At 46.3% G+C, this 26,631-nt stretch overlaps 1 protein-coding gene and 1 long non-coding RNA gene across 4 annotated transcripts in view; one reads left to right on the top strand and one right to left on the bottom strand.

The window, feature by feature from the left end:
• The window catches only part of LOC310659027 (TRPM8 channel-associated factor homolog), a 35,941-nt gene extending 10,365 nt beyond the window's left edge, over nt 1–25,576 (top strand). The window contains exons 3-10 of one of the 3 annotated variants that reach the window (XM_083401867.1): nt 1,226–1,876; nt 4,015–4,665; nt 7,156–8,234; nt 10,889–10,983; nt 12,576–12,789; nt 14,146–14,385; nt 18,636–18,973; nt 24,011–25,576. In XM_083401867.1, the coding sequence (XP_083257993.1) occupies nt 1,251–1,876; nt 4,015–4,665; nt 7,156–8,234; nt 10,889–10,983; nt 12,576–12,789; nt 14,146–14,385; nt 18,636–18,973; nt 24,011–24,262 (3,495 nt within the window). In that variant the 5' untranslated portion in view covers nt 1,226–1,250 and the 3' untranslated portion in view covers nt 24,263–25,576. Of the gene's footprint in view, nt 1–1,225; nt 1,877–1,903; nt 3,670–4,014; nt 4,666–7,155; nt 8,235–10,888; nt 10,984–12,575; nt 12,790–14,145; nt 14,386–18,635; nt 18,974–24,010 lie in introns of those variants that run through there. The other 2 variants (XM_083401868.1, XM_083401869.1) reach the window with 2 other exon arrangements.
• On the bottom strand, nt 11,141–14,151 carry LOC310659295. The gene is made up of 3 exons (XR_014502729.1): nt 13,891–14,151; nt 12,520–13,481; nt 11,141–12,015 (listed from the first exon to the last, which is right to left on the bottom strand). It is a non-coding gene; the product is annotated as an uncharacterized lncRNA (long non-coding RNA).
• Nucleotides 25,577–26,631: the final 1,055 nt, after the last annotated feature.

The following is a 26,631-nucleotide window of genomic DNA, read 5'->3' as shown; positions in this document are numbered from 1 at the left end:
CACGCCGCTCCTTTCTGCCATCCCGGGCCACTCTTGTGAATCCAAATTGTTCTCACTCCTAGCCGACCAGAACAGCTGACAACAGAGAAGGTTGCCAAATTTATCGAGAGACCAATGAGACCGAGAGCTGTTATCTGAATGACACCAGTGTCGTCACCCGGATTCCTCGCCTAGGATCTTATGATGATTATTATCATTATGTTTTATTATTATTATTTTATTACCTCTGCCAAGTTTTAAGAACTGAGATTATTAATTTACCTAGGGTTTTAATAGGTCACAAGATTTTATGGTAACTATATTTGTAATGTATTTTTGTTGGTGTTTGTCCTTTGATGCTATGGCCTGTCGGCTACGCAAATAAAGTCTACTACTACCACACTGCTCTGGTTTCGCCAGAAGCGGCTTAGTCATGCTGGCCACATGAACCGGAAAAACTGTCTGCAAACACCAGCTCCCTCGGCCAGTAAAGCCAGATGAGCGCTGCAACCCCAGAATCATCCACGACTGGACTTAATTTACCTTTAATATGGGGACAGGCCTCCCACGATGCATGACAGCTTGTGGAATGATACTTTGACTGGAATGTTAGATGTACCATATTTTTCCGTGCACAAAACATCCCCATGTATGACGCCCATTTTGGGGAACTCCAAATTAAGAAAACACCCCTCAGCACTATCCGTGTATAAGACGAGCCCCAATTTTAAACCTTTTTTGTTGTTGTTGTTAAAAGAACCATAGTCTTATACATGGAAAAATACGGTAATTAAATAGAAATGTGCTTTTGTGGGGTGGGATGTGGTTCAATATACAGTTATACCTTGGACGTTGAACGGAATCCATTCCGGAAGTCCATCTGACTTCCAAAACATTCGGAAACCAAAGCCAATTGGAAGCCGCAGAAGCCCCATTGGACGTTCGGCTTCCAAAAATAGTTCGGAAACCAAAACAATCACTTCTGGGTTTGCGGCGTTCCACAGCCCAAACATTCAACTTGCAAGGCGTTCTGCATCCCATCCAAGGTACGACTGTACACTGTTGCTTCTTGTATAAATGTGTGACAACAACAAATTTAGGAGAATGATCACACACACACACACACGAGATGGCTAGCTTGTGTACTTTATGTAGGTTTCACATGGGAAATACATATGGACCTTGCAGCTGGACAGGAAATTTTTAACGTCTTTTCTTTGGGTGTGTGTATTTCTTGATGTTCCAGTTCTGTAAGCAGTCCAGCAGTCTCAATGTCCCAGATGCACTCCAGAAATTCTTATTTGTCACTGGTGAAAGGAATTCAGTATTTTGATGTCACCGGGGGCTTCAACCCTTGCAAACTCCTTCTCACCGGAGACCAAGCTTTTCCTGTGCTGGTGAGCACGAAGGGCAACGTACTAATAGCCGCATCCTGGTACGGGGCAGGCCGGATGGTGGTGACGGCGCATGAAGCCATGTTGCAAATGCCCCAGTTCCTGCCGTTCATTAGAAATAGCCTGGAGTGGCTCAAGCCGTCCCCAACAGCAAAGGTGGGTGTCCACCAGAACATGGCCACTCTCTCTGATCTGCTCCTCAAGAATTCTGTTCAGGTGCATTCGAACGCCCAGCTTGGAGACTCCTTTGGGGTCTACTGTATCAATGCCTATGACGACACACAAGCTGGCAGCCTTGCTCAGTTTGTAGAGAGAGGCGGGGGTCTACTCATTGGAGGGCAGGCCTGGCATTGGTCCTATCAACATGGAAAAGAGAAGGTGCTGGCTGAATTTCCTGGCAACCGGGTGACTGGCATGGCTGGAGTGTACTTTACCGCTGATGTGGGAGACAATGGGGTCTTCCCTGTGCAACAGGATATACCAGAAGTTCCCCCAAGCCCTGAGTAAGTATACCTCTTTATCTCCATTTATTCTTCTTGGGAGAAGAAACAATGCTACAGCCAAACTTTGGTTCTCGAACGGCTCTGTTTTCGAACATTTCGGCTCCCGAACGCAAAAAACTCGGAAGTAACTGCTCCGGTTTTCAAACGATTTTCAAAAGCCAAACATGCTACACGGCTTCTGTTTTGAGTTTCCCTATTGTATTGAGGCTTCTGCTTTCAGTTGTCGAACGTTTCGGAAGTCGAACAGTCTTCCAGAATGGATTACGTTCGACAAACGAGGTTTGAGTGAAAATTTGTTTGAAGTATTCCGTTCCTGATAGCATGTCCCAATTTGGGATGACCAACAGATAGACCCAGAAAGATTCATTATGGGGAAATCCCCCCCCCCCCCCCGTTTGTGTATACGGAGAGGAAGAAAACCATAATGAATCTGCCTGCCCCAAATAATCAGAAAAGCGAAAACGTATCCTAGCTGTCAGATGCATTCTGGGCCCTTAAGCAATGCCAAAAGAATGACAACATACAAACCCATTTTGTGTGTGAGAGGATAGAATGCATATAGAGAGCATAGATATTCTTTTACAGCATAAATCTAGCCTAAATATAAATGGGGGGGGGGGTGACCTACCTACCACGTAAACAGGTTATAGCCCTCAACAGGGCTTTTTTTTCCAGCTGGAACTCAGTTCCAGCACATCTCAGGTGGGCTCCATTGCCATTATAAGAGAACAACAGAGGCATTCATGGCGAGTTCCGGCCCCTCTTTGCGTAAAGAAACAGCACTGATTCTCAGGACGATGCCCCAAATAAAATTGGCTTCTAAGCACCAGTAGAAATCCCAGCTCTGCAAGTAGGGTGTTTTTGAGGCTTTTGCTCCCCTTATTAAGAGACACAGGTTTCACTCCAAAGTTTTCGTGGGAAATAGTGAAGCATGAGCATCCCGATGCTCTCTTGGGATAAATTAAGAAATCACTCAAGTTATTTCAACCTGAGCGCCCTCTGCAGTGACTGCCCTTCAAAAAAGGAGGCGTTTTGTCCAGTGTTTAAAAAATAGGGTAGAAAAGCTATTTGTCACATGGCTCCTGGAATGTCTAGCCGCCATTTTGTCCTTCCAAGGGTGATTCGTGCTGCGGTGAGAAAAGAGGCACTTTCTTCCTATCGAGTCGGGCAGGGAGGCATTTCTCAGCACCAATTTTATTCTTAAGTCTGAGTCACCATACACGGCGACAAGACTTCTTGAAGCCTTTGCATTCTGACAATCCTCAGCCTCCTGGCTAATTCTGAATGCTGGTTTTGTCCGAATCAATCAGGTCGCTCAGTGGGCTTACAAATCTATTAAGGACACACCAAATAGGATGGAATAGCTCCATTAGTTGTTATGGCGGCGGCAGAGACACAGGAAGGATGGTCCAAAGACCAAGAGCTGGACAAGCTACATTTTACCCCACTGAATTTTTTCTCAAGCTAACTGCTGCCTGGGTATTAATAAAGCAGAGCTTTACAAGTATATACAGTCGCACTTTGGATCCCAAACTCCTTGGAACTCAGTCGTTTTGGCTCCTGAACACTGCAAACATGGAAGTGATTGTTGCGGTATGTGAATGTTCTTTTGGAACCTGAACATCTGATGCGGCTTCTGTGGCTTCTGATTGGCTGCAGCAGCTTCTGGCAGCCAATCAGAAGCTGCAGTTAGGTTTTCAAACGCTTTGACAGTTGAACGGACTTCCGGAACAGATTCAGTTTTACTTCCAAGGTACAACAGTACAGGGAAGAGCCAAAGGGACTGAAGTCTGGTAAGATTGTCCATTTTAGGAAGGTTTCATGGGGAATTACACATGGATATTGTTATGTACTGAAGTTCTCACCCTGGGCCAGCAGGGGGATACTGTAGATAGTTTTCACTAAGGTCCACATATGTAAATAAGGGATTGAAAGTGACGATCAGTGATTGGATAGTTACACAAAGTGGTTACTGTTGCGTTGTAGTGGAGCTCTATATAAGCAGGCTGGCTGAACCCTTCAGTTCAGTTCTGTTCTGTGAATAAACAAGAGCTGTTTGAAGAATCGCTGTGTCGTCTGATATGCTCACCCACAACTTAACAGATATTGCAGGTGCAATATCTCTTTTGTCCTCTCAGATACACCTGTAGACCAGCATTCCCAACAGTCCAGATGGAGCCCAGAAAATCTTACGAATCTTTGGTGAAAGGTATTGAGTCTCTGGCTGTCACTGGGGAGTTTAATCCTTGCGAGCTGCTTCTCGCCGGAAACCAAGCTTTCCCTGTCCTTGTAAGTACCAACGGGCAAGTACTAATAGCCGCATCCTGGTACGGGGCAGGCCGGATGGTGGTGACAGCTCACGAATCCATGCTGAAAATGCCCCAGTTCCTGCCATTCATTAGAAATAGCCTGAAGTGGCTCAAGCCATCCTCGACAGCGCAGATCGGTGTCCACAAAAGTTTGGGTGCCCTCTCCCAGTTGCTCCTCAGTAACGGTGTCAAGGTGCACCCAGACGCAAGCCCTGGGGACTCTCTTGGGGTCTACTGCATTGACGCTTACGATGCCACGCAAGCTGATGGCCTTGTGCAGTTTGTAAAGAGAGGCGGGGGTCTGCTCATTGGCGGACAGGCCTGGTACTGGTCAAGTCAACACGGAAAGGAGAAAGTGCTGGCTGAATTTCCTGGCAACTGGGTGACCAGCGTTTCCGGGGTGTACTTCACTGCCAACGTGGGAGAGAATGGGATCTTCCCGGTGCAAGAGAAAATGCCAAAGGTTCCCCTGATCACCCAGTAAGTACACTACTTATTGTCTGTTTTATTTAGATATGTCTAATGCAAACTTTTCCCTCTTGATTTTATATACAGTGGTGCCCCGCAAGACGAATGCCTCGCAAGACGGAAAACCCGCTAGACGAAAGGGTTTTCCGTTTTGGAGGTGCTTCGCAAAACGAATTTCCTATGGGCTTGCTTGGCAAGACGAAAATGTCTTGCGAGTTCCTGCGATTTTTTCCCCGCTCCCCACCCCCTTTTTCTAAGGCACTAAGCTGCTAATAGCCTTTTAGCAGCTAATCCGCTAATCCCTTAAGCCTTTAATAGCCGCTAAACCGCTAATAGGGTTGCTTCGCAAGACGAAAAAGCCGCTAGACAAAGAGACTCGCGGAACGGATTCTTTTCGTCTAGCGAGGCACCACTGTAATTTTACACATTTTAACTTTAACCATTTCAAACATTAAAATAAAAGTAGGTAGCCGTGTTGGTCTGCCATAGTCAAAAAATGAAATCAATAATAAAAAATTGCTTCCAGTAGCACGAAAGCTCATACCAAAGCAAACTTAGTTGGTCTCTAAAGTGCTACTGGAAGGAAATTTTTTATTATTATTAAAATAAAAGGTGTATTCAAACCTGCAGACTTCTTTCCCTCCCTACATCGGTTCCATATCTAAAATAATGTATTCTGCATCTTTTACCCTTATTCATCCATTATATATCTATATTAACCATAGTTAATTCCACATTACAAGTGTCATTATATCCCTGCCAATGATTTTAACTGTGTACAGAGGTCTTTAGGAATGCAGGTGGCACTGTGGGTTAAACCACAGAGCCTAGGACTTGCCAATCAGATGGGCGATGGTTCGAATCCCCGCGATGGGATGAGCTCCCGTTGCTCGGTCCCTGCTCCTGCCAACCTAGCAGTTCGAAAGCACCTCAAAGTGCAAGCAGGTAAGGAAGGTTACCGGCGGGAAGGTAAACGGCGTTTCCGTGCGCTGCACTGGTTCGCCAGAAGCGGCTTAGTCATGCTGGCCACATGACCCAGAAGCTGTACGCTGGCTCTCTTGGCCAATAAAGCAAGATGAGCGGCAACCCCAGAGTCGGCCACGACTGGACCTAACAGTCAGGGATCCCTTTACCTTTTAGAGGTCTTTTAAATATATTAAAAATTTACTACAGTCTTTTAGGAATACTTGATCTTCCTGGTTTCTGATTTTTCCCGTCAGTTTACTTTCATTAGGATGTAATCAAGGCGGTGTGAAGCAGACAACTATAAGAAAATAGCATCTATAAATATCCATAAAACATAATTAAAAATATCGGTAAGGCATCAGTTGATAGTGTTTGGTTAGAAAGTGGAATTCGTATTGTGAAAGCCTGTCTAAACAAGACAGTTTTCTGAAGATGTCTGAAAGAAGGCAGGGATGCTTCCTAAACGTCTACTGGCAGGGAGTTCCACAGGGCAGAGCCTGCCACCTTAAAGGCTCAAGACCCTAGTGAAGGTTGACTGAACCTCAGAGGTGTGTGGGATCGCCAGCAGTGAAGCACTGGAAGACCTGAGCGATCAAGGCAGAGTGTAGTGTCTCAGATGGTACATTGGGCCCTAGTTGTTTAGAGCTTTGGTGAATTACAAGAACATTGAACCCAGCCTGGTAGCAAATCACCACCCAGGGCAGCTGTCGCAATAGCCAGGTGACATGCTGCCAGTAGTAAATTCTGCACTAGCTACAGCTTCTGAACCAGATACAAGGGCAGCCCCAGGTAAAGTGTAATCAAGCCTTGATGTTTCCAATGCATGGACCACTGTGGTCAGGCTGTCATGATCCAGGAACAGAATACTACCCCCAAGACATTTAGTATTTAAACTTAGTATGAAGAATTTAATTTTAACATTGCATTTGTTTGTCGCGATTTGGCCTTAAATTCCAAGGCACTCCATTGTCCCGTTAGACCGCAGAGTTGCAGGAGCCCATTGAGAGCTGGCACGTCTGGTTCCAATATATCAGGCAGAGCCAAAAGTTCATTAGCAAAGAGAACTTTTTACTAAGAACTTTCAGCTTCATTACAGGAAAAAAAGCTTCAGAAAACTTAGCGGACAAGAAGGGTAGGAAAACAAAAGCCCACATCCATGCTTAATTTTACTGTTTACTATTAGAATGACTTTTTTATATTGAATCAGATTGTGGCTATCAATGTTTGATGTTTTATTGTGTTTTTATATGTGTTGGAAGCCGCCCAGAGTGGCAGGGTCAACCGAGCCAGATGGACAGAGTATAAATAAAAAAATATTATTATTATTAGCCGCACATGGAATTGCCAAAGCAAGGGCTTTGGTTTCAATACAATGAGCCTCCAAGTGTTGGGACCCCCAAGTTCATTGGCTAAACTGAGAGGCCTTGATAGAATCCAAAACATTAGGAAGGGGTCGAGTTAGGCAATAAATGATTCAAATGATCCCACAGGAAGTTATAACCTCGCTTAAAGGATTATCTATTTTTTTTTAAATAGGCATGGATTAGACATTGAGGGTGACTTAAAGACTCTTCTGAATGGTGTGACGACCTTCTGTTTTAAGGGCATGATCCCTTCTAACCTGCTTATCCATGGGAATCTGGCATTTCCAGTGGGCATAACTGATTCTTTCCAGTGCTTTGTTGGAGCCGCCTACTACGGCAGGGGACGTGTTGTGGTCTTCTCCCACGAAGGAATGCTCAACAGACCATCCATGAAAACTTTCCTCCTCAACGCCATCAACTGGGTTACTGCTGGAAAGGGAGGGAAAGTTGGCGTCGGAGATCAATTGAAGGAACTTTACTCCATGTTAAATCAGGGTGGGATTCCTTGTGAGCTAACTGATCTTAAGCCTGGCTTAAGCGTGTACTGCTGCAATGCCTACAGCGACAATGAGAAGGAAAAAATCCACGAATTCATCTCTGAAGGAGGTGGTCTCCTAATCGGTGGACAAGCTTGGTACTGGACTTCTCAAAATCCCGCCGCCTGCACCATCGTACAGTATCCAGGAAACAAGATACTGAAGAAATTTGGAATTGGGATCACCGGGGAGGGTATCAACCTACCTGGTGAAAGCTACCCAGCGAGACAGGCCAGCACTGTTGCTTCGAGCTATCACTTCCGCAAAGCGCTCTTCCAATTCAAGGAGCACATTCAGAGCAAGCCCCCATATTCTTCATGGCTCAAGAAGCTAGGAAAAGACTGTGCCACATTCCTGAGCATCCCAGCTACCGACTCTCCACCTCTCTCCTCGGTCCATGAGGATATGCTGCAGCTGATCAAGCTCAGGTTTTTTCAGCCAGAACTCACCATAACTCAGAGAATAATGGAAGCGTCCATGCTGAGGTCCGGCACTTCTTCTTCTAGAAAAATTGCACTTCTCTGCAGGATTTCTGGTGTCAGTGCAAGCAACCCAATTGAAAGCAACTCGCATGAAGCCTTTTTAATTCAAATGGCATTCCCGCTCTACAACAATATACCACATTTCCAAGACCTAGTGCCCCATCTGATTCAAAACCTTCCAAGCTATCCCACAGCACCTCCTCAAGTCATTCAGATCAATGGAATAAATGAGGGTGAGAGATTTTGTCACTTTAAACCAGTTTGTTCCACAGTATATCTCCCTCAGGTGAATCTGTTCCTTTCAGATTGTCTGATTGCCTCCTTATCTGTAAATGGGTCGTTTTACGAACCTGCCTCAGAACTCATGTTCCAAGTTGCAGTCCAAAGTGTCTCTCTCATTTATTAACAGTTCTCGAATAATAATAAAAATAATTTTTATTTATATCCCACCCTCCCCAGCTGAACCGGGCTCAGGGCGGCTAACAACAATAAAATAGTACAACATTCTAAAAACATTTCATTATAAAAAATAATTAAAATCAAATTGATGGCAACCATTAATTTGAAGATTGCCAAAGGAGGGAGTCAGGCTGCGCCCTGACCAAAGGCCTGGTGGAACAGCTCTGTCTTGCAGGCCCACAAAAGTATGTCAAGTCCCGCAAGGCCTTAGTCTCTTGTGACAGAGCATTCCACCAGATTGGAGCCACGCCTGAAAAAGCCCTGGCTCTAGTTGAGGCCAGCCTAACCTCTCTGTGGCCTGGGATCTTAAGGGTGTTTTTATTTGACGACCGTAAGTTCCTCTGCGGGACATACCAGGAGAGGCGGTCCCGAAGTGTTAATAAGGGGTGTCATAGGAGCCTCTGGCACATTTAAAGTGAGGGGGCTGCACACGTTGCCCTCCCCACCCTGCCATTCCCAGGAGCAGCCAGTGGGTGGGGAAACCTTGCTCCTCTTCATTTCCCAGCAGCAGCTTTTCCACTGGCCAGGTGGGAGGGGAGAGGGGGCACGGTATGGGAATGTTCAGGGATGAAGGGGAGGATATATTGTCTGATTATAGCCTTTCCAACTTGTGTAAACAAGTTCACAATTCAGCCGAGTAACATCCCCCTTTTTAAACTCACAGCGGATGCGTCTGCTCAGGCTCGCTAAAGCCTCTATAATAACCGTCCTGGTAGTTCCCCCTTATTCCCTTATAAAAGATAAGAAACGGCACAGTCTTCTATAAAAGTATAAAAAGAGTTTACTCACATTCTGTTCACAATAGGATCCCAGAAGGCGGACTTAGCTTAGAAAAGTAACATAATCTGGAAACTACCGTATTTTTTGCCCTATAGGACACACTTTCCCCGCTCCAAAAATGAAGGGGAAATGTGTGTGCGCCCCTATGGGGTGAATGCAGGCTTTCGCTGAAGCCTGGACTTCGCGCCGGTCTCCCGAGGGCTGCGCAGAGTCCCGGGCTTCGCGCAGCTCTCCACAAGCCTGGGGAGACTTCCCACTGGGCTCCCTAGGCTTGCGGATAGCAGGCTGTTCTCGGGGCTGGGGTCGGGGGGAAGCTCGGGCTTCCCCTGCGCCAGCCCTGCGCCTGGGGGAAAAATAATTTATTTTTCTTTATTCCCCCCCCCAAAAAAAAACAACTAGGTGCGTCCTATGGGGTGGTGCGCCCTATGGGGCGAAAAATACGGTATCTCATAAGACAGTCCCTTTGTCCTCTCTTGGTTGGAGAGCATCTTTGGCTAAGCAGATGTTGCTTCTTCGATGCATGTAGTCAAAGAGAGAGAGATGGCTGCCCTGCCCTGTGCTTTTGTAATTACCTGCACAGGTGAGGCCACACCCACCTCTAGTCACATGCAGAGGAAGTCTGTCCCAGCCCAGAAGGAAACAGGAAGTTTACCTGCTGGCTGGACAAACATTCCTCCCCATGTGTAAACATGTTCACTCTAGGAATGTTGTACTTGACTGCTCCTGTGTTTCATATCCCACACAAGGTACTGGGGAGAGGCTGGGGCTGTGTGGGCTCATCAATGGTCAGGCATGCAGAGTCCGTCCCCCCTTCCATAACTTGACATGTAGGAATTAACAAGCAGTTGATAGATTTATAGTCCTTTTATTGCAGCATCACGTTGAGAGTACAATCACACAGCTCTGCACAAGGAGGTCAGTTGGCTGGTCTAATCTGACTTCCACAGCATTTTGGGCACCAACAGGAAGTCCCTCCCTCCCTCCCTCTGACTCCTTTGCTCTCTGATACGTTCGCACCTCCGAGTCCGTGGTGAAGGGCGGTCCCCCATGCTCTCAAGAGAAGTCTCAACTAGCTACCCCCTCCCTTCTGGTTCTTGTCACTATCTCAGAACTGAGTAACTCCTCCCTAAGTCGTTCAGCTTCTCTCTCTGTCTTTGCTTCTGAACATGCTGTGGACAAGGGGGACGACTCTTCCCCCTCCAGCTCTCCATCAGAGAGAAGCTGGTCTACCATAGAATGCACCCCCCAGTCCTTGCCTTCAGACCATTCTGACACCAGCAGGAGCAATGGCTTGGCTACACTGGGGTGCCCGCACAGCCCCAAGCTGCTGCTTGGAGGCCAGGTGTGTGGCGGGGCCTCTTGACATTGGCTGTTCCTGGCTGTGACACAAAGGAGCCACATTAGGCAAACATGGGTGTGTGCCCACATTTGGCTGAAATGTGTGCATGCAGCGCATTCACTCAAGAAGCAATGCTAATTATTTAACCCAGATCAATGAAAATATTAAGTAAAAGGGTTTATCTTTTAAAAAAAAAACCTGTGAGAAACAGGCTTCCTCAACCTCAGCTCTCCAGATGTTTTGAGATTACAATTCCCATCATCCTTGACCACCTATGATTCACCTCCATGTCTTGGTTTGGCCTTGCAGGAGACGAAGCCTGGAGAAGCACCGGCCTTTATGTTCCTCCGGCAAAGACCGTCAGTTTACTCTTTCCACCCAACGCCATCAGTGCTCAGCTGCAGGTGATGCTTTTTAAACCTCTGAGTCAGGGCTGTGACTACAGCTTTGGGGGGCAACTGGGTTAAACAATTAGCTCCTCCCATCTCTTTAAATCTCTATCAAGAGGATCGGGACCAGACTGCTGGAGGATGAGGTGGCTGATCATTTTCCCTTGCGCTGTTTTCTTGGTAACCCTTCTCCCTCCTGGTAGATTCCCGGTAGATCTCCACATCAGAATAGGAAACACTCCCCTGGGGAGAAACTTGATCCCGTCCCCTCCTCCCTAGCCGGTTGGTTCTGATTGATGGGTTATATTCCACTGACTTTTACTACTCAAGAGTATATCCAATGAAATCAATGGCCATGACTGAGGTTCATTATTTCCAGTGGGGCTACTCTGAAGAAAAGCTTGTTGAAAACAAACCTTTATAACATTGGTATTTTACGAGAATAATACAGCACAAGATGAGGTGGTTTACAAGAACAGGTGCAGAAAAATGCACCTTTGGGAGCCAAGCGTAGCACAACCAGGCCCCAACCCCCAGCTGAAGGGTGTTACGAGGTCTAACTCTTTGACCACCAGGCTCCATCTCCCAACATGCTAGTCTCTGCCTCCCAACTCACCAGGCTCTATTAACTTCAATGTGACTACTCTGAGCAAAAGCTAGTTGAATACAACCCTGTATATAATTAGCATTTTATTCATTGGTTTATCTGTACATTGGGTTTTGACGGGATTCTTTTATTATCCACTTGTTGTGGGACCTACAACTTTTACCTTCTTTTTTTTACACCTTTGAGCACCAACCTGCAATTCCCAGCATGCCAGTCCCTCCCCCCAACTAACCAATCTCCACTTCCTCGCTGACAGAAAGACCTTCTCTGCCACCTATGCCCTTCTCCCACCTCACAAGATTGCTGTGAAGATTGCGTGTGATTATAACCGAATTGTATCATGTGGTCCCTTAGATAAAGAGTGGAAAGAAAGGCAGTTGTTCCCTGAGTCTTCAAAAGTATTCGGTGCCTTCAACAGCAGCAGACCTTATCAACTGCCCCTTGGTGTAGAGTATCGCTTTCCTATATTGCTAGAATACGGCCTTCCTGTATTCCCTTCCTGCGTTGCCTTCCTGTTGAATTCTTAGAGATCCTGCGTAGGTGGTATTTCTGCACATCGCCTTCCAAGCAACCCTGACACGGATAGCTCGGAGTCTCTAAGTGATGTCATGACCTTCCTATCTAACTATATACATCCCGTTTATCACCGCAGACTAGAAGAATGTTAAGTGCACTCTATATAATCTCTGAGTACCACCCTATCAATCATAGATTACTATGTTCCTGTACTCTATCTAGTGATGTGTAATGTCTTCATGTAACCCCTCGTATGTATATGTAATACTGTAATGCCTGTACGCACCCCACGTGTAACCAATCAGCACCAAGCATATCTGAGGTAATTGGGGTAATATACAATAAAAGGGACTCTCCAAGACTTGGTCTGGGAGATGCCTCCCACATGAACACCAGCTACTCGTCTGTCGCTTACTTCAACCCAACACCTTGGGGTTAATATTTTGCAACACCTGCTTGTTGAACCCAGTGTCTTTTTCTCCAGGTCCAGATTGGCTGCCATTCCGATGACCTGAGCAATGCTGAGACGTTCCTGCGTCCTCCGGTAGTGATCAGGCGGTTTGAAGTTACGAGTGAAAGAATGGAAGTCTCCAGCTTGTGGGGCGGCCTCTTGTACATTGTGCTGCCAAAGAGGTCTACCGTGGGCGCCATATCAGTCACTGTCGAAGGGACTTCACTGGCTCCTTATTTCAAGCATGGTAAGGGGGCTCCCTTTGAAAGAAGCAGGGGAGGTATTTCGTGAGATCAGAAATCTGTTTGAATTAAGATGTGCAGTAACCCAATTGCATCATTATGTTCTTGCTAAATAGGGCTGCCTTCAGATGTCTTCTTAAGGTTGTATAGTTGCTTATCTCCTTGACTTGCGGGTCATGTAACTCCATACCTTCCAACATTTATCTGATGAAAATATGGCTGTCCTAAGGAAAAGGAGGGGGACGCAGGTGGCGCTGTGGGTTAAACCACAGAGCCTAGGACTTGCAGATCAGAAGGTCGGCGGTTCAAATCCCCACGACAGGGTGAGCTCCCATTGCTCGGTCCCTGCTCCTGCCAACCTAGCAGTTCGAAAGCACGTCAAAGTGCAAGTAGATAATAGGTACCACTATGGCAGGAAGGTAAATGGTGTTTCCGTGCACTGCTCTGGTTTGCCAGAAGCGGCTTAGTCATGCTGGCCACATGACCCGGAAGCTGTACGCCGGCTCCCTCGGCCAGTAAAGCGAGATGAGCGCCGCAACCCCAGAGTTGGCCACGACTGGACCTAATGGTCAGGGGTCCCTTTACCTTTACAGAAAAGGAGGACCTTCTGTGACCAAATCAGAAACCAGGATGGCTTCTGTAAATCTGGGACCATCCTTGGAGGTTCAGGCATTTTCTAGATTATGCCACATCACACCTGTTGGTACTAAAGGGTTAAGAGGTAACAAGCCGCTCTAATCACTGAGCAGCTGGAAGTCATAGTCAGTTCACCCGTGTGTTTCTCTCCGCCCTCTTTTTGACCTCACTCGCAGACTCAGTTTGTGGCCATGGGCGTGTTTGCTGATATGAGTTAAGTTTAGAGTAAAGTTTTCTTTATGCCGGAGATAAAAGCATGTGTGCTTTATCGCCAGGGTTTTTCTTTTGTAAATAAGGGTGTTTTTTTGAGTTCCAAAGTGCTTGCTCCAGGATTCTTCATTGAAAGGTACTGACTCTCCTGCCTTCTTCAACCGCTGCACGAAATTCTCTGCTGAGATAAGATTTATGGCGTTGGAAGCGCACTGGACGTTTACTTAACATTAAACTAATTAAAGTTTAATGGACAACACCCAACTACATAATGAAAAATAAAGCCCACTTGGAGCAAGGGCAAACCTTCCTGAATCCATCTGCCCTTTCTCTGGAGGTATCATCAGAACCTGAGGCTCCTCACAAACAATTTCGTCAAGAAGGGAGCTCTTATTGAGGGGAATACACTGACCAAAACCCATCCATTCCTTTTTTCTTTTTCCCTTTCTCCACACTAGAATATGCAGTTAATTGTTATTACTTCTTTTTGCAACAAAATAAATAAATGCATTTAGGTGAAACCAGCCTATCTGCCTGGAAGGACACTATCCGCCACTACCCTGCTCCCTGGGCCGAGTTAGAAACGGAGAACATCATCCTGACAGTGGCCTCAGATGACGTGCGTGGAATGGACAATCCAGGGGTTCTACTAAACACCTGGGCCCAGATGATGAGAGCAGTGGCCAAGTTAGCAGCCATACCTCCCCTTTTCCCCAGACCAGAAAGGATAGTGCAAGATGTCCAAATCTCTGCTGGTAAGTACAAACCTGTTCATATATAGGTGGGTGAAAACAGTATATTCTCCAATCCATTTTGCACCATCCTCCCGTCTTTAAATAAGCAGCTACCAGGATCTATAAAAATATCCTCAGAGATGCATCTGAGCTGTAAGCTTGTATTGGTTTAAACCATCATGGCTTACATAAAGAATCATTGGAATATGTGGTTTGGTGAAAAGTTGGCTAGAGGGATTCACCTGCTGTTGAGGTCCTGAAGGGCCTTGCCTGCTTTCTTCCATCTGGCTTGGGGCGGAGCCTGGAGGGCTCTATAAGGACTATGGCTGTTTGCTGCTGCCCAGTCAGGGACTCATCTGCTGCTGAGGGCCTGAAGGGCCTTGCCTTCCTTCTTGGTAACCAATGTTACCAAGGAAGGCCAGCATGGGGCTTGGGATCGCCACCGTTGAGGGCTGAGGGAGGTATGGCGGTGGGGGCACATATTATAAGCGAAGGGCTTTGAGATACGGTTATGCTCGAACCCCTTCCAAGCTGTGCCCCATCCCGAGGGATGAAGGTAGGGTGAGCAGGATTACCTACCTCCCATCATTGGTTTTATGCAATCCCAGGTCTATAGGCAATATATAGGCCACCCTGCGAGACTTCTTTGCCTTGAAGAGGGTTGATCTGGCTTGTGTGGAGACATGGGTGCACAAAGGCGAAACAGTTGCCTTGTTTGAAATGGCACTCCTGGGTTTCTCCATCCTTCAATCGCGGACTGTGGGCCGGGGGGGGAGGGTTGATGTTAATCCAGGAGGATTGCCCTTTCAGGGCTCTACCATCGCCATCGATCCCCGGCATTGAATGTGTTGGCCTGGTGTGAGGCACCAAGGAGAGCTTGGCTGCCTGGCTGGTGTACCGACCACCTAGCACACCGGCAGCCACCCTGTCAGGCCTACTGGAGGTGGTGGCAAGCTGGGGCTTGGAGTTCCCTAACCTATTGGTTTTGGGGAAATTCAGCGTCCATGCGGATGACACCCTCCTCCTCACAGGCTCTGGACCTGGTGTCTTCCATGGGGCCCCAAGGCTCTCCCAATTTGTTTCTGGCCCCATACATCAAGCAGGCCACAAACTGGATTTGATCTTCAGTGCAGGTATAGATGTGATCATGTCCCCACCCCCTGTGGAGGTGCCATGGTCTGATCACCATGCTCTGAAAGCCAAGACTGACCCCCCCCCCTCGCTTGGGTGGTGAGCCTATTTGGGCTTGCCCACGAAGGCTGATGGATCCTGATGGATTCCATCAGGCCTTGCAGGACCCTGCTTCCCCTGGCGGTCCATTAGATGAGCTCTTCAAGGGCTGGAATAACCGGCTCTTGGAGGCCATCAATGAGATCACATCCAGGCACCCTCTGCGTCTCTACCGAAACTGGGCTGCTTGGTTTACCGAGGAGCTCCAGAAAATGAAACGGGACCTCAGAAAGCTAGAGTGAGTATGGTGGCATGCTTGTGACGGAACCTCAAAAACATCCTATAGGACGCTTATAAAAGCCTATGAGATGGCAGTGAAAGCTGCTAAGAAGTCTTTCTTCTCAGCTTCCATTGCATCCGCTAACTCCCACCCGGCACAACTTTTTAAATTCAAACATTGAAACAGACGAAATAGTACAAATAATTAAAAAGAATGAAAGTAGGAAAAACACCGGGTTCCGGTGGAATTTCAATTAGGTATTATAAAATATTAGAGGAGATTATACTTCCAATCCTTAAAAAGATTATGAATAATATACTAGAGAATGGAAAAACTCCGGAATCAAGGAAAGAAGTCTTAATAACTTTAATACCAAAACAGAGAGCAGATCTGACAAATACCAAAAACTATAGACCAATTTCATTATTAAATTCAGATTACAAAATTTTTACAGGAATATTAACAAACAGACTTTAAAAAATACTGAATATAATAATTAATGACAACCAGGCGGGATTCCTGCCAGGAAAACTATATAACAACACAAGAACAGTAAATATTTACTAGAATATTTGGAGATGAAATCAAACAGAAGAATAGCAATGTTGTTAGCGGATGCCGAAAAGGCTTTTGATAACATTTCATGGGATTATTTGTTAAAACCACTGAGGATCAACAAATAGGATCAACCGCAACTGTGTTCAGGTCGAGAGTACGCCCTGCTTGCTGGTCAGGGTGTCTCATTCATTGAAAAGAGCAGAAGGGGAGCGGAGGCAACACAGACCCCTAAAAAGGCTCAGAAATAGAATTCTGAGCCCCAAAAGTGTCACGGCTAAAATGGCCGCTGTTTCTTTAATGCTTAAAAAAGCTGGGTCAGCATGAGTATATATAGTGAGAAATGTTAATTTGGTGTTGGGTTGGTTGGTTAGTGAAAGCTGGTAGTGCTGGTGTGTAGTTTGCAGAAAGTACTCTGCAAGGATGCTATTCTTATGGACTCTTTTATGCCGACAAGGGTCTGAGGACCAGGCTGAGGCGACAAAGGGAGGTCAGAACTCGTTTTTGTTTTAACAAACACTGACAAAAAGGTACTTGAAGTCTATAACTAAAATATGTAAGGAGATTCAATCCATATGGAAAAGTACCACATCAAAGGAATGCTACTATACGAATGAATCGTGTTGAACAGTATCTAACACAATATATTGAAGTATTTGGTTTTGTATTGTATTTTCTTTCTTTTTTCCTTCTTTTTCTTTTCACATAGGTTGAGATATATGGTTTCAAATATTTGATATTATTTGCCTTTTACAGAGGTTACCAATGGAAGTATTTGTAAACTATGCCTTTATTTGTATGTTTGAAATCAACAATAAAATAATAATTTACCCATATATTTTTAGTGCAGAGCAAGATCTGCTAGCAAGTCCCATTTTTAAGTTCAGCATCTTGGAATCACGTAGGCATTGCCTACGGAAAACATGGATATTGCCGCAACTCAAGTTATTTTCAAACTAAGGATACAGTTTAAGTTTTATTATACTTTGTTTTCTTTTTTTCAATTTTTTTATTAGTTTTCCAAATTTATAACAAAATTTCAACAAACATAAAAAGAAAACATCAAAAAACAAACATTTATCCTAACTGTATTAATTCCATTTTTGTTATCATTGTTGGGTGACTTCCTCGAATCCCCCTGGCTGAGTTTCCATATGAATTAATAGTAGCCGTTTTCCAAAACTATTTTCACATAAAATTTATCTGGCCAATTAACATCTTTCTTTTCATTTTGACTTTTATCCATAGTATTCTACAACATCACATATTTAAATCCTAGACCAATCTGTTACAAATATTTCTATTTAAGTTATCTTAACATATTTAATTAAATAATCTTTAAATTTCTTCCATTCCTCTTGATACTCCTCCTCCTTCTGGTCGCGGACTCTTCCAGTCAGTTCGGCTAGCTCCAAAAAGTCCATCTTCATCTGCCATTCCTCCACTGTTGGTACTTCTTGTAATTTTCAATTTTTGGCCAGCAAAATTCTAGGTGGCCCCATAAATCACTGTGCATAATTTACTTCAGCAATTTTAAACCCAGACACAGAAAGCAACCCCCATGCAAATCAGAGTTTTCTGTATGCTAAAATTCCAATATTTTTTAAGGGAGAAATAACGACACAGTACAATACATACACAATCCACAGTGCCTTATTTGTTTTAAAGCCAAGAGGAAAGATGCAAATGATTTATCTACAAATGATCACTGTGCCATTGAGAGCATGCTCACTTATGGCTTATGTGTGTGGTACGGAAGCTATACTACACAGGACAGGATGGGGTTGCGCAGGGTTGTTAAGGCAGCAGAGAGCATTGTTGGCTGCCCACTCTCCACCTTAGAGCAGATTTATGCCACAAGGTGCCATAGGAAGGCACTGGACATAGTAAAAGATCCATCGCATCCTGGTCACTGTCTCTTCGAGCTCTTGCCGTCGGGACGGAGATACAGGACGATGAAGACAAGAACGAGCCGTCTTAAGAACAGCTTCTCCAGAGCGATCTTGGCCCTGAATGGGAAGCCCGGACTTTGAAAGTCATCTAATCTCCCTTGCTGTATTATACTGTATTGTTTAATTAGTGTTTTTATGGAGCAGTCAAGTAATTTCGTTGTCCCCGAAGGGGGCAATGACAATAAAGATATTATTATTATTATTATTATTATTATTATTATTATTATTATTTATCTACAAATGATTTATTCCGCTTTCATGGAGAAGCATGCATCTGTCTTACAAGCCCCCCCTTGTCCCAACTCTCTCGCCAGGTTGGATGCACTCTGGCTACCCGATCATGGCTAATGTGGCGGCGTCAGAGGAGATCACGGATGTACAGCACATGTACACCAAAGGCACTTGGGGCCCGATCCATGAGCTGGGTCACAATCAGCAGAAGGGTGGGTGGGAATTCCCCCCACATACCACAGAAGCCACCTGCAATCTCTGGTCTGTTTACGTCAATGAAACTGTGCTGAACATCCCCAGAGAAATAGCCCACCCAGAGCTTAAACCAGACAGCAGAAAGAGGAGGGTGAAGGACTATATTCAAGGCGGAGCTTGGCTGAAGGACTTCACGGTGTGGACTGCACTGGAACCTTACTTGCAGGTACATAAAGAAGCTGCTCTATAGAGTCAGACCACTGGACCATTAAAAATTCCCTCTCCTTGCTTTATACACTGCCAGGATTATCAGACTGTCGAATTCTCTCCAGTTGTCATCTTCTATCTTCTTTTTATCCCAAAGGACAGCTTGACACAATTGTTTCTAACATTTACTTTTTAGTTTGTTGTACCACCATGTACGGTGGTTTTTATTGATGCATGTTTATTTTGTTCCGTTATAAATTGGTTTGGGGTTGGATATTGAGTGGGGTGGGGACTGGTTTTGTTTCGTACAATTGTTTTTTGTTTTGTTTGCTTTCTACTTGTAAATGGAGGTTGGTATGAGGCTTGGGATTGCTACCGTGGTGGGGCGAGGGAGGTATGGCGGTGGGGGCAGATGTCATAGGCGAAGGGGATTGAGATACGGATATGCTCGTACCCCTTCCAATCTGCGCCCCATCCCGAGAGACGAGGGTAGGGTGAGCAAGGATAACTCACCTCCGTCAGTGGTATTGTGCAATGCCAGGTCTATAGGCAAAAAAACCGCCACCCTGCGAGATTTCTTCATCTCGCAGGGGGTCGACCTGGCTTGTGTGACAGAGACCTGGGTGCGCGAAGGGGATACTGTTATCCTACGAGAGATGGCGCCCCCAGGTTTCTCCGTCCTCCACCAGTCGTGGACTGTGGGCCGGGGGGGAGGGGTGGCACTATTAATCCGGGAAGATTGTTCTTTCAGGGCTCTACCATCGCCATCGATCCCCGGCATTGAATGTGTTGGCCTAGTGTGGGGCTCCGAGGTGAGCTTGGCTGTCTGGCTGGTGTACCGGCCACCTAGCACACCAGCAGCCACCTTGTCAGGCCTGCTGGAGGCGGTGGCCGACTGGGCCTTGGAGTTCCCTAACCTATTGGTATTGGGGGACTTCAACATCCATGCTGATGCCACTCCCTCCTCACAGGCTCTGGACCTGGTGTCTTCCATGGCGACACTAGGGCTCTCCCAGTTTGTTTCGGGCCCCACACATCAAGCAGGCCACACACTGGATTTGATCTTTGGTGTTGGTATAGATGTGATCATGTTTCCCTCAATGAATGTGCCATGGTCTGATCACTACGCTCTGAAAACCAGGATTGACGTTCCACCCCCACCCTGCTTAGGTGGCAAGCCGATTTGGGCTTGCCCGCAGAGGCTGATGGACCCTGATAGATTCCGTCAGGCCTTGCGGGACCTTGCTCCCCCTGGCGACTCATTGACTGAACTTGTTGAGGGCTGGAATATCCAGCTCCTAGCAGCCATCGATGAGATCGCACCTAAGCGCCCTCTGCGACCCCGCAGAAACCGGGCTCCCTGGTTTACAGAGGAGCTTTGGAAAATGAAGCGGGACCTCAGACGGCTAGAGCGAGTTTGGCGGGGTCCCCGTGACAGAGCCTCAAGAACATCTTATAGGGTTTTTATGAAAACCTATAAGATGGCAGTGAAGGCCGCTAAGAAGTCCTACTTCTCGGCCTCCATTGCATCCGCTAGCTCTAGCCCGGCGCAATTATTTAGTATAATTAGGTCTTTAACGTCCCTTGAAGGACAGCCAAATTTAAATAACAATTCGACACACAGCTGTGAGGCATTTGCGAGCTTTTTTGCGGAGAAGGTCCTGTTGCTCCGCCATGACCTCCCTGCCAATTTGGATACAATAAGGGAACTGGAGGCCCCTCAACTGTCCTCGGGTCCAGTATTGGACCACTTTGACCAGATATCCCCAGCCGATGTGGACAGACTCCTCTGAACTGGAAAGCCCACCACCTGTCCTCTTGACCTGTGCCCGTCTTGGCTGATTAGAGCGTGTCCAGACGAGGTGCGGGCCCCCCTGGGTGATATCATCAATTTGTCCCTTGGCACCGGGATATTCCCAGGGGAACTGAAGGAGGCAGTGGTGGACCCGCTCTTAAAGAAAACATCATTAGATCCTTTAGATCTATCCAATTACCGCCCGGTTTCGAATCTTCCATTCCTGGGTAAGGTGATTGAGAGAGCGGTTGCTGAACAGCTTGGTAGGTTTCTGGATGAAACATCGGCTCTCGATCCATTCCAGTCCGGCTTCCGCGCTGGTCATGGGACCGAGATGGCTCTGGTCGCCCTAACAGATGATCTCCGCAGGCAGCTGGATCGAGGCGGGTCGGGGCTGCTAATTCTTCTAGACCTGTCAGCAGCCTTCGACATGGTCGATCACGAACTCCTGGACCACCGCCTGGCCGACGTGGGGATCCAGGGCACAGTCCTTCAATGGCTGCGCTCGTTTCTCTGGTCGGGGACAGAGGGTGGCGCTTGGGGGGGAATTGTCATCGCGCCACTCCCTGGTGTGTGGAGTGCCTCAGGGTGCGATTCTCTCTCCGATGCTTTTTAACATCTTTATGCGCCCCCTCGCCCAGCTTGTCCGGAGTTTTTGGCTGGGTTGCCATCAGTATGCCGATGACACCCAACTCTATCTGTTGATGGATGGCCATCCTGACTCGGCCCCAGACACACTGACCAGATGCCTGGAAGCTGTGGCTGGATGGTTACATGGGAGCCGGTTCAAGTTAAATCCTTCGAAGACAGAGGTCCTCTGGCTGGGACGGGGCGATATGGGATTGAAGGGGCAACTCCCATCTCTTGCGGGGGTGCAACTAGTGCCAGCATTGTCCGTTAAGAGTTTGGGTGTAATCTTCGATACCTCCCTCTCTATGGAGGCGCAGATTGCAGCTACAACAAAGGCGGCATTTTTTTCATCTCCGCCAAGCTAAGCAGTTGGCTCCTTATCTCTCTCGCCCTGACCTAGCCACTGTGATCCACGCAACGGTCACCTCCAGACTGGATTATTGTAACTCGCTCTACGTGGGGCTGCCCTTGAGACCGACCCAGAAACTCCAGCGGGTGCAGAATGCCGCAGCGAGACTCCTTACGGGGTCTTCGCTGCGAGATCACATTCACCCGGTGCTATACCAGCTGCACTGGCTCCCGGTGGAGTACAGGATCAGGTTTAAGGTGCTGGTTTTAACCTTTAAAGCCCTAAGAGGCCTAGGACCCTCGTACCTACGGGACCGCCTCTCCTAGTATGCCCCACGGAGAAACCTACGGTCTGCAAATAAAAACATCCTGAAGGTCCCAGGCCTCAGAGAGGTTAGGCTGGCCTCAACTAGAGCCAGGGCTTTCTCGGCTGTGGCACCAATCTGGTGGAACGCTCTGTCACAAGAGACTAGGGCCCTGCGGGACTTGACATCTTTCCGCAGGGCCTGTAAGACAGAGCTGTTCCACCAGGCCTTTGATCAGGGCGCAGCCTGACCCCCTCCTCTGGCAATCTGCACAGGGTCTTGCTTGCTGGTTGCCATCAATTTGTTTTTGATGGATTTTATGGTGAAAAGTTTTTAGAATGTTGGATTGTTTTGATTGTTGTTAGCCGCCCTGAGCCCAGCTTTGGCTGGGGAGGGCGGGGTATAAATAAAATTTATTTTTATTATTATTATTATATACCCAACAGAAGGAAACCATTCCCAAAGTCAAGAGTCTCTTTGTTACTAAATCTCCATGGCTGGAGCCAATTCTCTTTCTACCATTCACAAAAATATCCCTTGCAGAGCCTGTCTGCAGAAATAGGAAGCTGACTTCCTGTTTGGCTTCCGTTTCACCAAATTAATTAATTTAAGCCTAATTTCTTTAACAACTTTATTTGGCTTTTACCTCTAATTGGAAGCTCTGCTGCTTCTGGTGACAGAGTGTGGCTTCGGCAATAGAGTGCACTGGAGCCGTGAGCAAACTCAAGCCCCTTCCCTTTCCCCTGCGTGCGAAATGGGAGCCGGGGAGGCGAGTTTTCCTCACTTCTGCCGGAACCCTGGGATCCCCATTCCTTCGGGGGGGTGCTGAGCCCTGGCAGCCACCCTCAAGCTCTATTTACTGAAACCGTGTCGTCTCTTAAGCAGACAACACGGAGTTCACCGCCGTATCCTCCACAGCGGAGCGGAAGTCAGATCACTGGACCATTTAGACCAGTGCTGCCTTAACTGGCCAGTGAAAGAAGCTTCTCCTACTGCTGCAAGCCAGGTAGAATAAATTGTTAAGGTCTTTCATTCCTTCAGGACTCAGGGTTGTATCTCAACTCTGCAATATTCAGGGTCAAGTCATTGAAAACAACTGACCTTTAGTTCCATCTGTTGAACTTCTGTAGGCCTAGACCTTGGATTCAACCATTGCCGCTGAAATGTGTGGTTGTGACTTCTAACTAAAAATTCCAGGGTGGCGTTCAGAGGCAGACAGACAACTGGCAATGCCCAGGGAGGTTGTTTTGATGTCCCCCCACTTTCCAATGCAGACCCTCCACTCTACCTCCAACTTACCACAAGCTGCTTAACAAATATCCCCTTCATTATAAAAGCCTGTGCTTCAGAGAAATGGGACGTCAAACACCTCTCAGGTGTGACTCGGCTATCCAAGTACCAAAAGAAAGTCGGAATTGTTATTAAGTCAGAATTAAGCTGCAGTGCTACAAACCCTAGGAAGGAAAAATGTCTTATTGAACATGACGGAACTTAGGACCAAGTAGGCATGCAGAATGCTCCTTGTTCTCAGAGACTTCTGGGAACGGTAGTTTTGTGAGAGCGTTGCTTCTGTTACTGGAATGACTTTATATCTAGGGAACGAAGAAAATGGCAGGACTGGGGAAATTCTAAGGGCTGCAGAAATATTTCTGTGAGGCCTATTCTAAAACCAGCCCGAGGAAGACCAAGCGTGGTCAGCGGTGGGGAGTGGAGGATCATGGGAGGACAAAGGGGAATGCCGTGCAGTGAAGTAGCAGGAATCCTGAACAGCAGCACTTCATACTGCAATGTTTTGTTGCTGCTCTCATTTGTTCCCAGAATTCTCAAGGGCCTTGAGGGCGGAGCCACATAAGTCATAAATGGTGTAAAACTGATAATGCTTCGGTAGCATAAATAGGCACCCAGAGAGACAGGAAAAGCAACAGTGATATATATTTTAAGTCCTTAGGAAAGGGACTGAATAATTATTATTTTTCAGTTGCAGGAGGCCTTTGGCTGGGAGCCCTACATCCGCATCTTCGCAAAGTACCAAGCAATGACCCCCATCCCAACTGACAACAGCGCCAAGATGAACCTCTGGGCGCGCCATTTCTCTCAAGAAGTGAGCAAAAATCTGGCTCCTTTCTTTAAAGCTTGGGGGTGGCCAATTGAGGAGAATCTCGCTCAGGAGCTGGCCAGATCCTTTCCCCCGTGGACAGAGGATCCGATGAGGAAGTATGAATCTTCCTAATGAAGGGAAACTAACAGATTGAAATTGTGCTGAACAGAATATACTCGCAAACCATCAACCAATATAAGCGCCCGCTATAGAACTGTAATCCACGTTGACAGTGGTCAATGAATTTATTTGTAATGTTTTCTTCTTCCATTTAGCCACTATTCTCGGTTCAACAGGACCCGAGAATGCAACAATGGAATTCAGGAACATTAATGCCACTGACCACGGCTAGTAGCCATTGATTGTCCAATTCTCCATCCCCTTGTACATGTGTTTTTTTTTAAACGTTTGGTATCTGGTTAAAACTATTATAAGAGAATGTAAACTAATCAACCTCATAAACTGATGGAGAAATGAATGTTCTTGATGCCCTGGAATAACAAAATCAATGATAATATACATGCAAGTTACTATTACCAAACTTTCTCCATACAGTCGTTGCAAAAACGTGGAAATGAATCAAAGTATATATATTTTTAAAAAATTGTCATTTGGTCCTTTCACGCTGCTTGCTTTGTTCTGCATCCAATGAAGTTCTACTCAGAGTAGACCCACTGAAATTCATGAACCCAAGTTTGTACTCTCAGTTTATTTCAATGAATGTACGCTTAGTACAGCTAGCATCTGGTATAACCATTTTTATTGAAAACGAAACTTTCCATGTGTAAATTGCCTTCAGCAGTGGGAAGCACTAGGAGCTCTTGACACCTGGTGGTCCAGAGGCAGTTGGATCCACACCTCAATGCTGGACTGAGGACTTTGCAGCTAATATTGGTGCTGCGAATCTCATGGGCGGCTGGGTCAAAATCTAGAGGAACTGCTGCATGAGGTCTCAGGTCACTCCACAAGTATGCTAGTCGTAACTGGCCAGTAATAATGTCTAGTGGTATTTGGCTGGCTGAGGCAGAAATTCGAGCAGAAATAACAACACATTTTAGGATTATAATACGTCAGAATTTTTTGGGTTCTACCCTTTTTTGAATTTTGGTCATTTGACATTTATGATTTTTCTATTTCCTTCTGAGGAAACTGAATAGTTCAGTGAAACGAGGTTTGCAGCCGGCATCCGGTTAAGGCTTTGCTCTATTTTAGGTTTTTCTGATTTTTTTCCTTAAGCTTTTTGATTTTTATTATTTAGTTTATTTCCACAAGGTAATATTTCTAGTTGATTACTTCTCGTTTCAGGGATTTTCACGGTATTAATCTGATTTGAACTGATTTTATAATGGAATGATTTTAGAAACGTATCATTTTACTGTTGTTAGCCACTCTGTGCCCGGCTTCGGCTGGGAAGGGTGGGATATAAATAAAAAATTATTATTATTATTATTTATTTCATTTAGTGGTATTTTGCTAGCTGAGGCAGAAATCCAAGCAGATGTAACAACACATCTTAGGGGCGGTCCCTGAAACCCGGTAAGGGTTTTCATTGCAAATGTCACAAAAAGCCACCAATCAGAAGATGATCACATGTATCTTATAGGTAAGGAGCGGATTTGTAGAAATTGTCCCAACAGTAGGGGGTGGGAGTTTGAGGGGAAAGATCCCAGCACTCGCAACCTTCTCCGATAATGTCCAGATTTGCGAGTCCGGGAGGGAGGGGTTCTGGTTTATATGTTGAATTCAAACCTTCAGGAAAGGGGAGCTGAGTTATGGCTGCACTTCTGGGGGAAATGGAGGACTGAGAACTCGCCACAGACTCTCCCACACCACCCAACAGAATCCAAGATCCTCAGGTGTAAAAGCGTGCCGAGAAATACAAAGTAAACAAGGAGAAATGGGGAGAACATGGTGTTATGTATTGAAGTTCTCACCCTGGCCACCAGGAGTATTGTGTATGTAGTTTTCACTCAGGTCCACGTCAGTTATTTTAGGCTTGAAACCCTGGGTTGTTGTTGCTACATTGTTGACAGCTGGCTGCCTATAAAAGCAGGCCGGCTGAGCTGTTTGCTGTTCAGTTCTGTCCAGCTTACAAATAAAGAGCTGCTTTGGTAGAATCACTGTGTCGTCTGCTATGTCAACCCACTATTCAACTCATGTAGTCTACCTGTCTCCTATTGCCCTTGGCATAACCTTTTCTACACTCCCCCCTGCACCCATCAGGAACTGGAGCCTAGCCTGCACCTGGCCGGGGGATGCCGGCTGGGGACGTAGATGTTAGTTTCTGTTTTGTCACTGTGCAGCTGCTTAGAGTTACAAGGACTCTGTTTACATTCCTGGGATTCCATACTGTCGGAAGTCTCACAGGAGATGGGAGACAGATGTGACGTACTGGTTTCCTGTTTCCTTTGTTTCAGTTGCTCTCTGCTTTCATAGAGAATGTTTATTTCTTTGCTGTCTGCGTAGTAAGAAATAAAGCATAGCGATGTAGCCATAAATCT

The sequence above is a fragment of the Podarcis tiliguerta genome (genome assembly GCF_965153285.1).
Source record: "Podarcis tiliguerta genome assembly, chromosome: 10".
Classification (NCBI taxonomy): domain Eukaryota; kingdom Metazoa; phylum Chordata; class Lepidosauria; order Squamata; family Lacertidae; genus Podarcis; species Podarcis tiliguerta.
The sequence above is the reverse complement of the archived record's forward strand: the minus strand, read 5'-3'. Positions and strand labels throughout refer to the sequence as shown.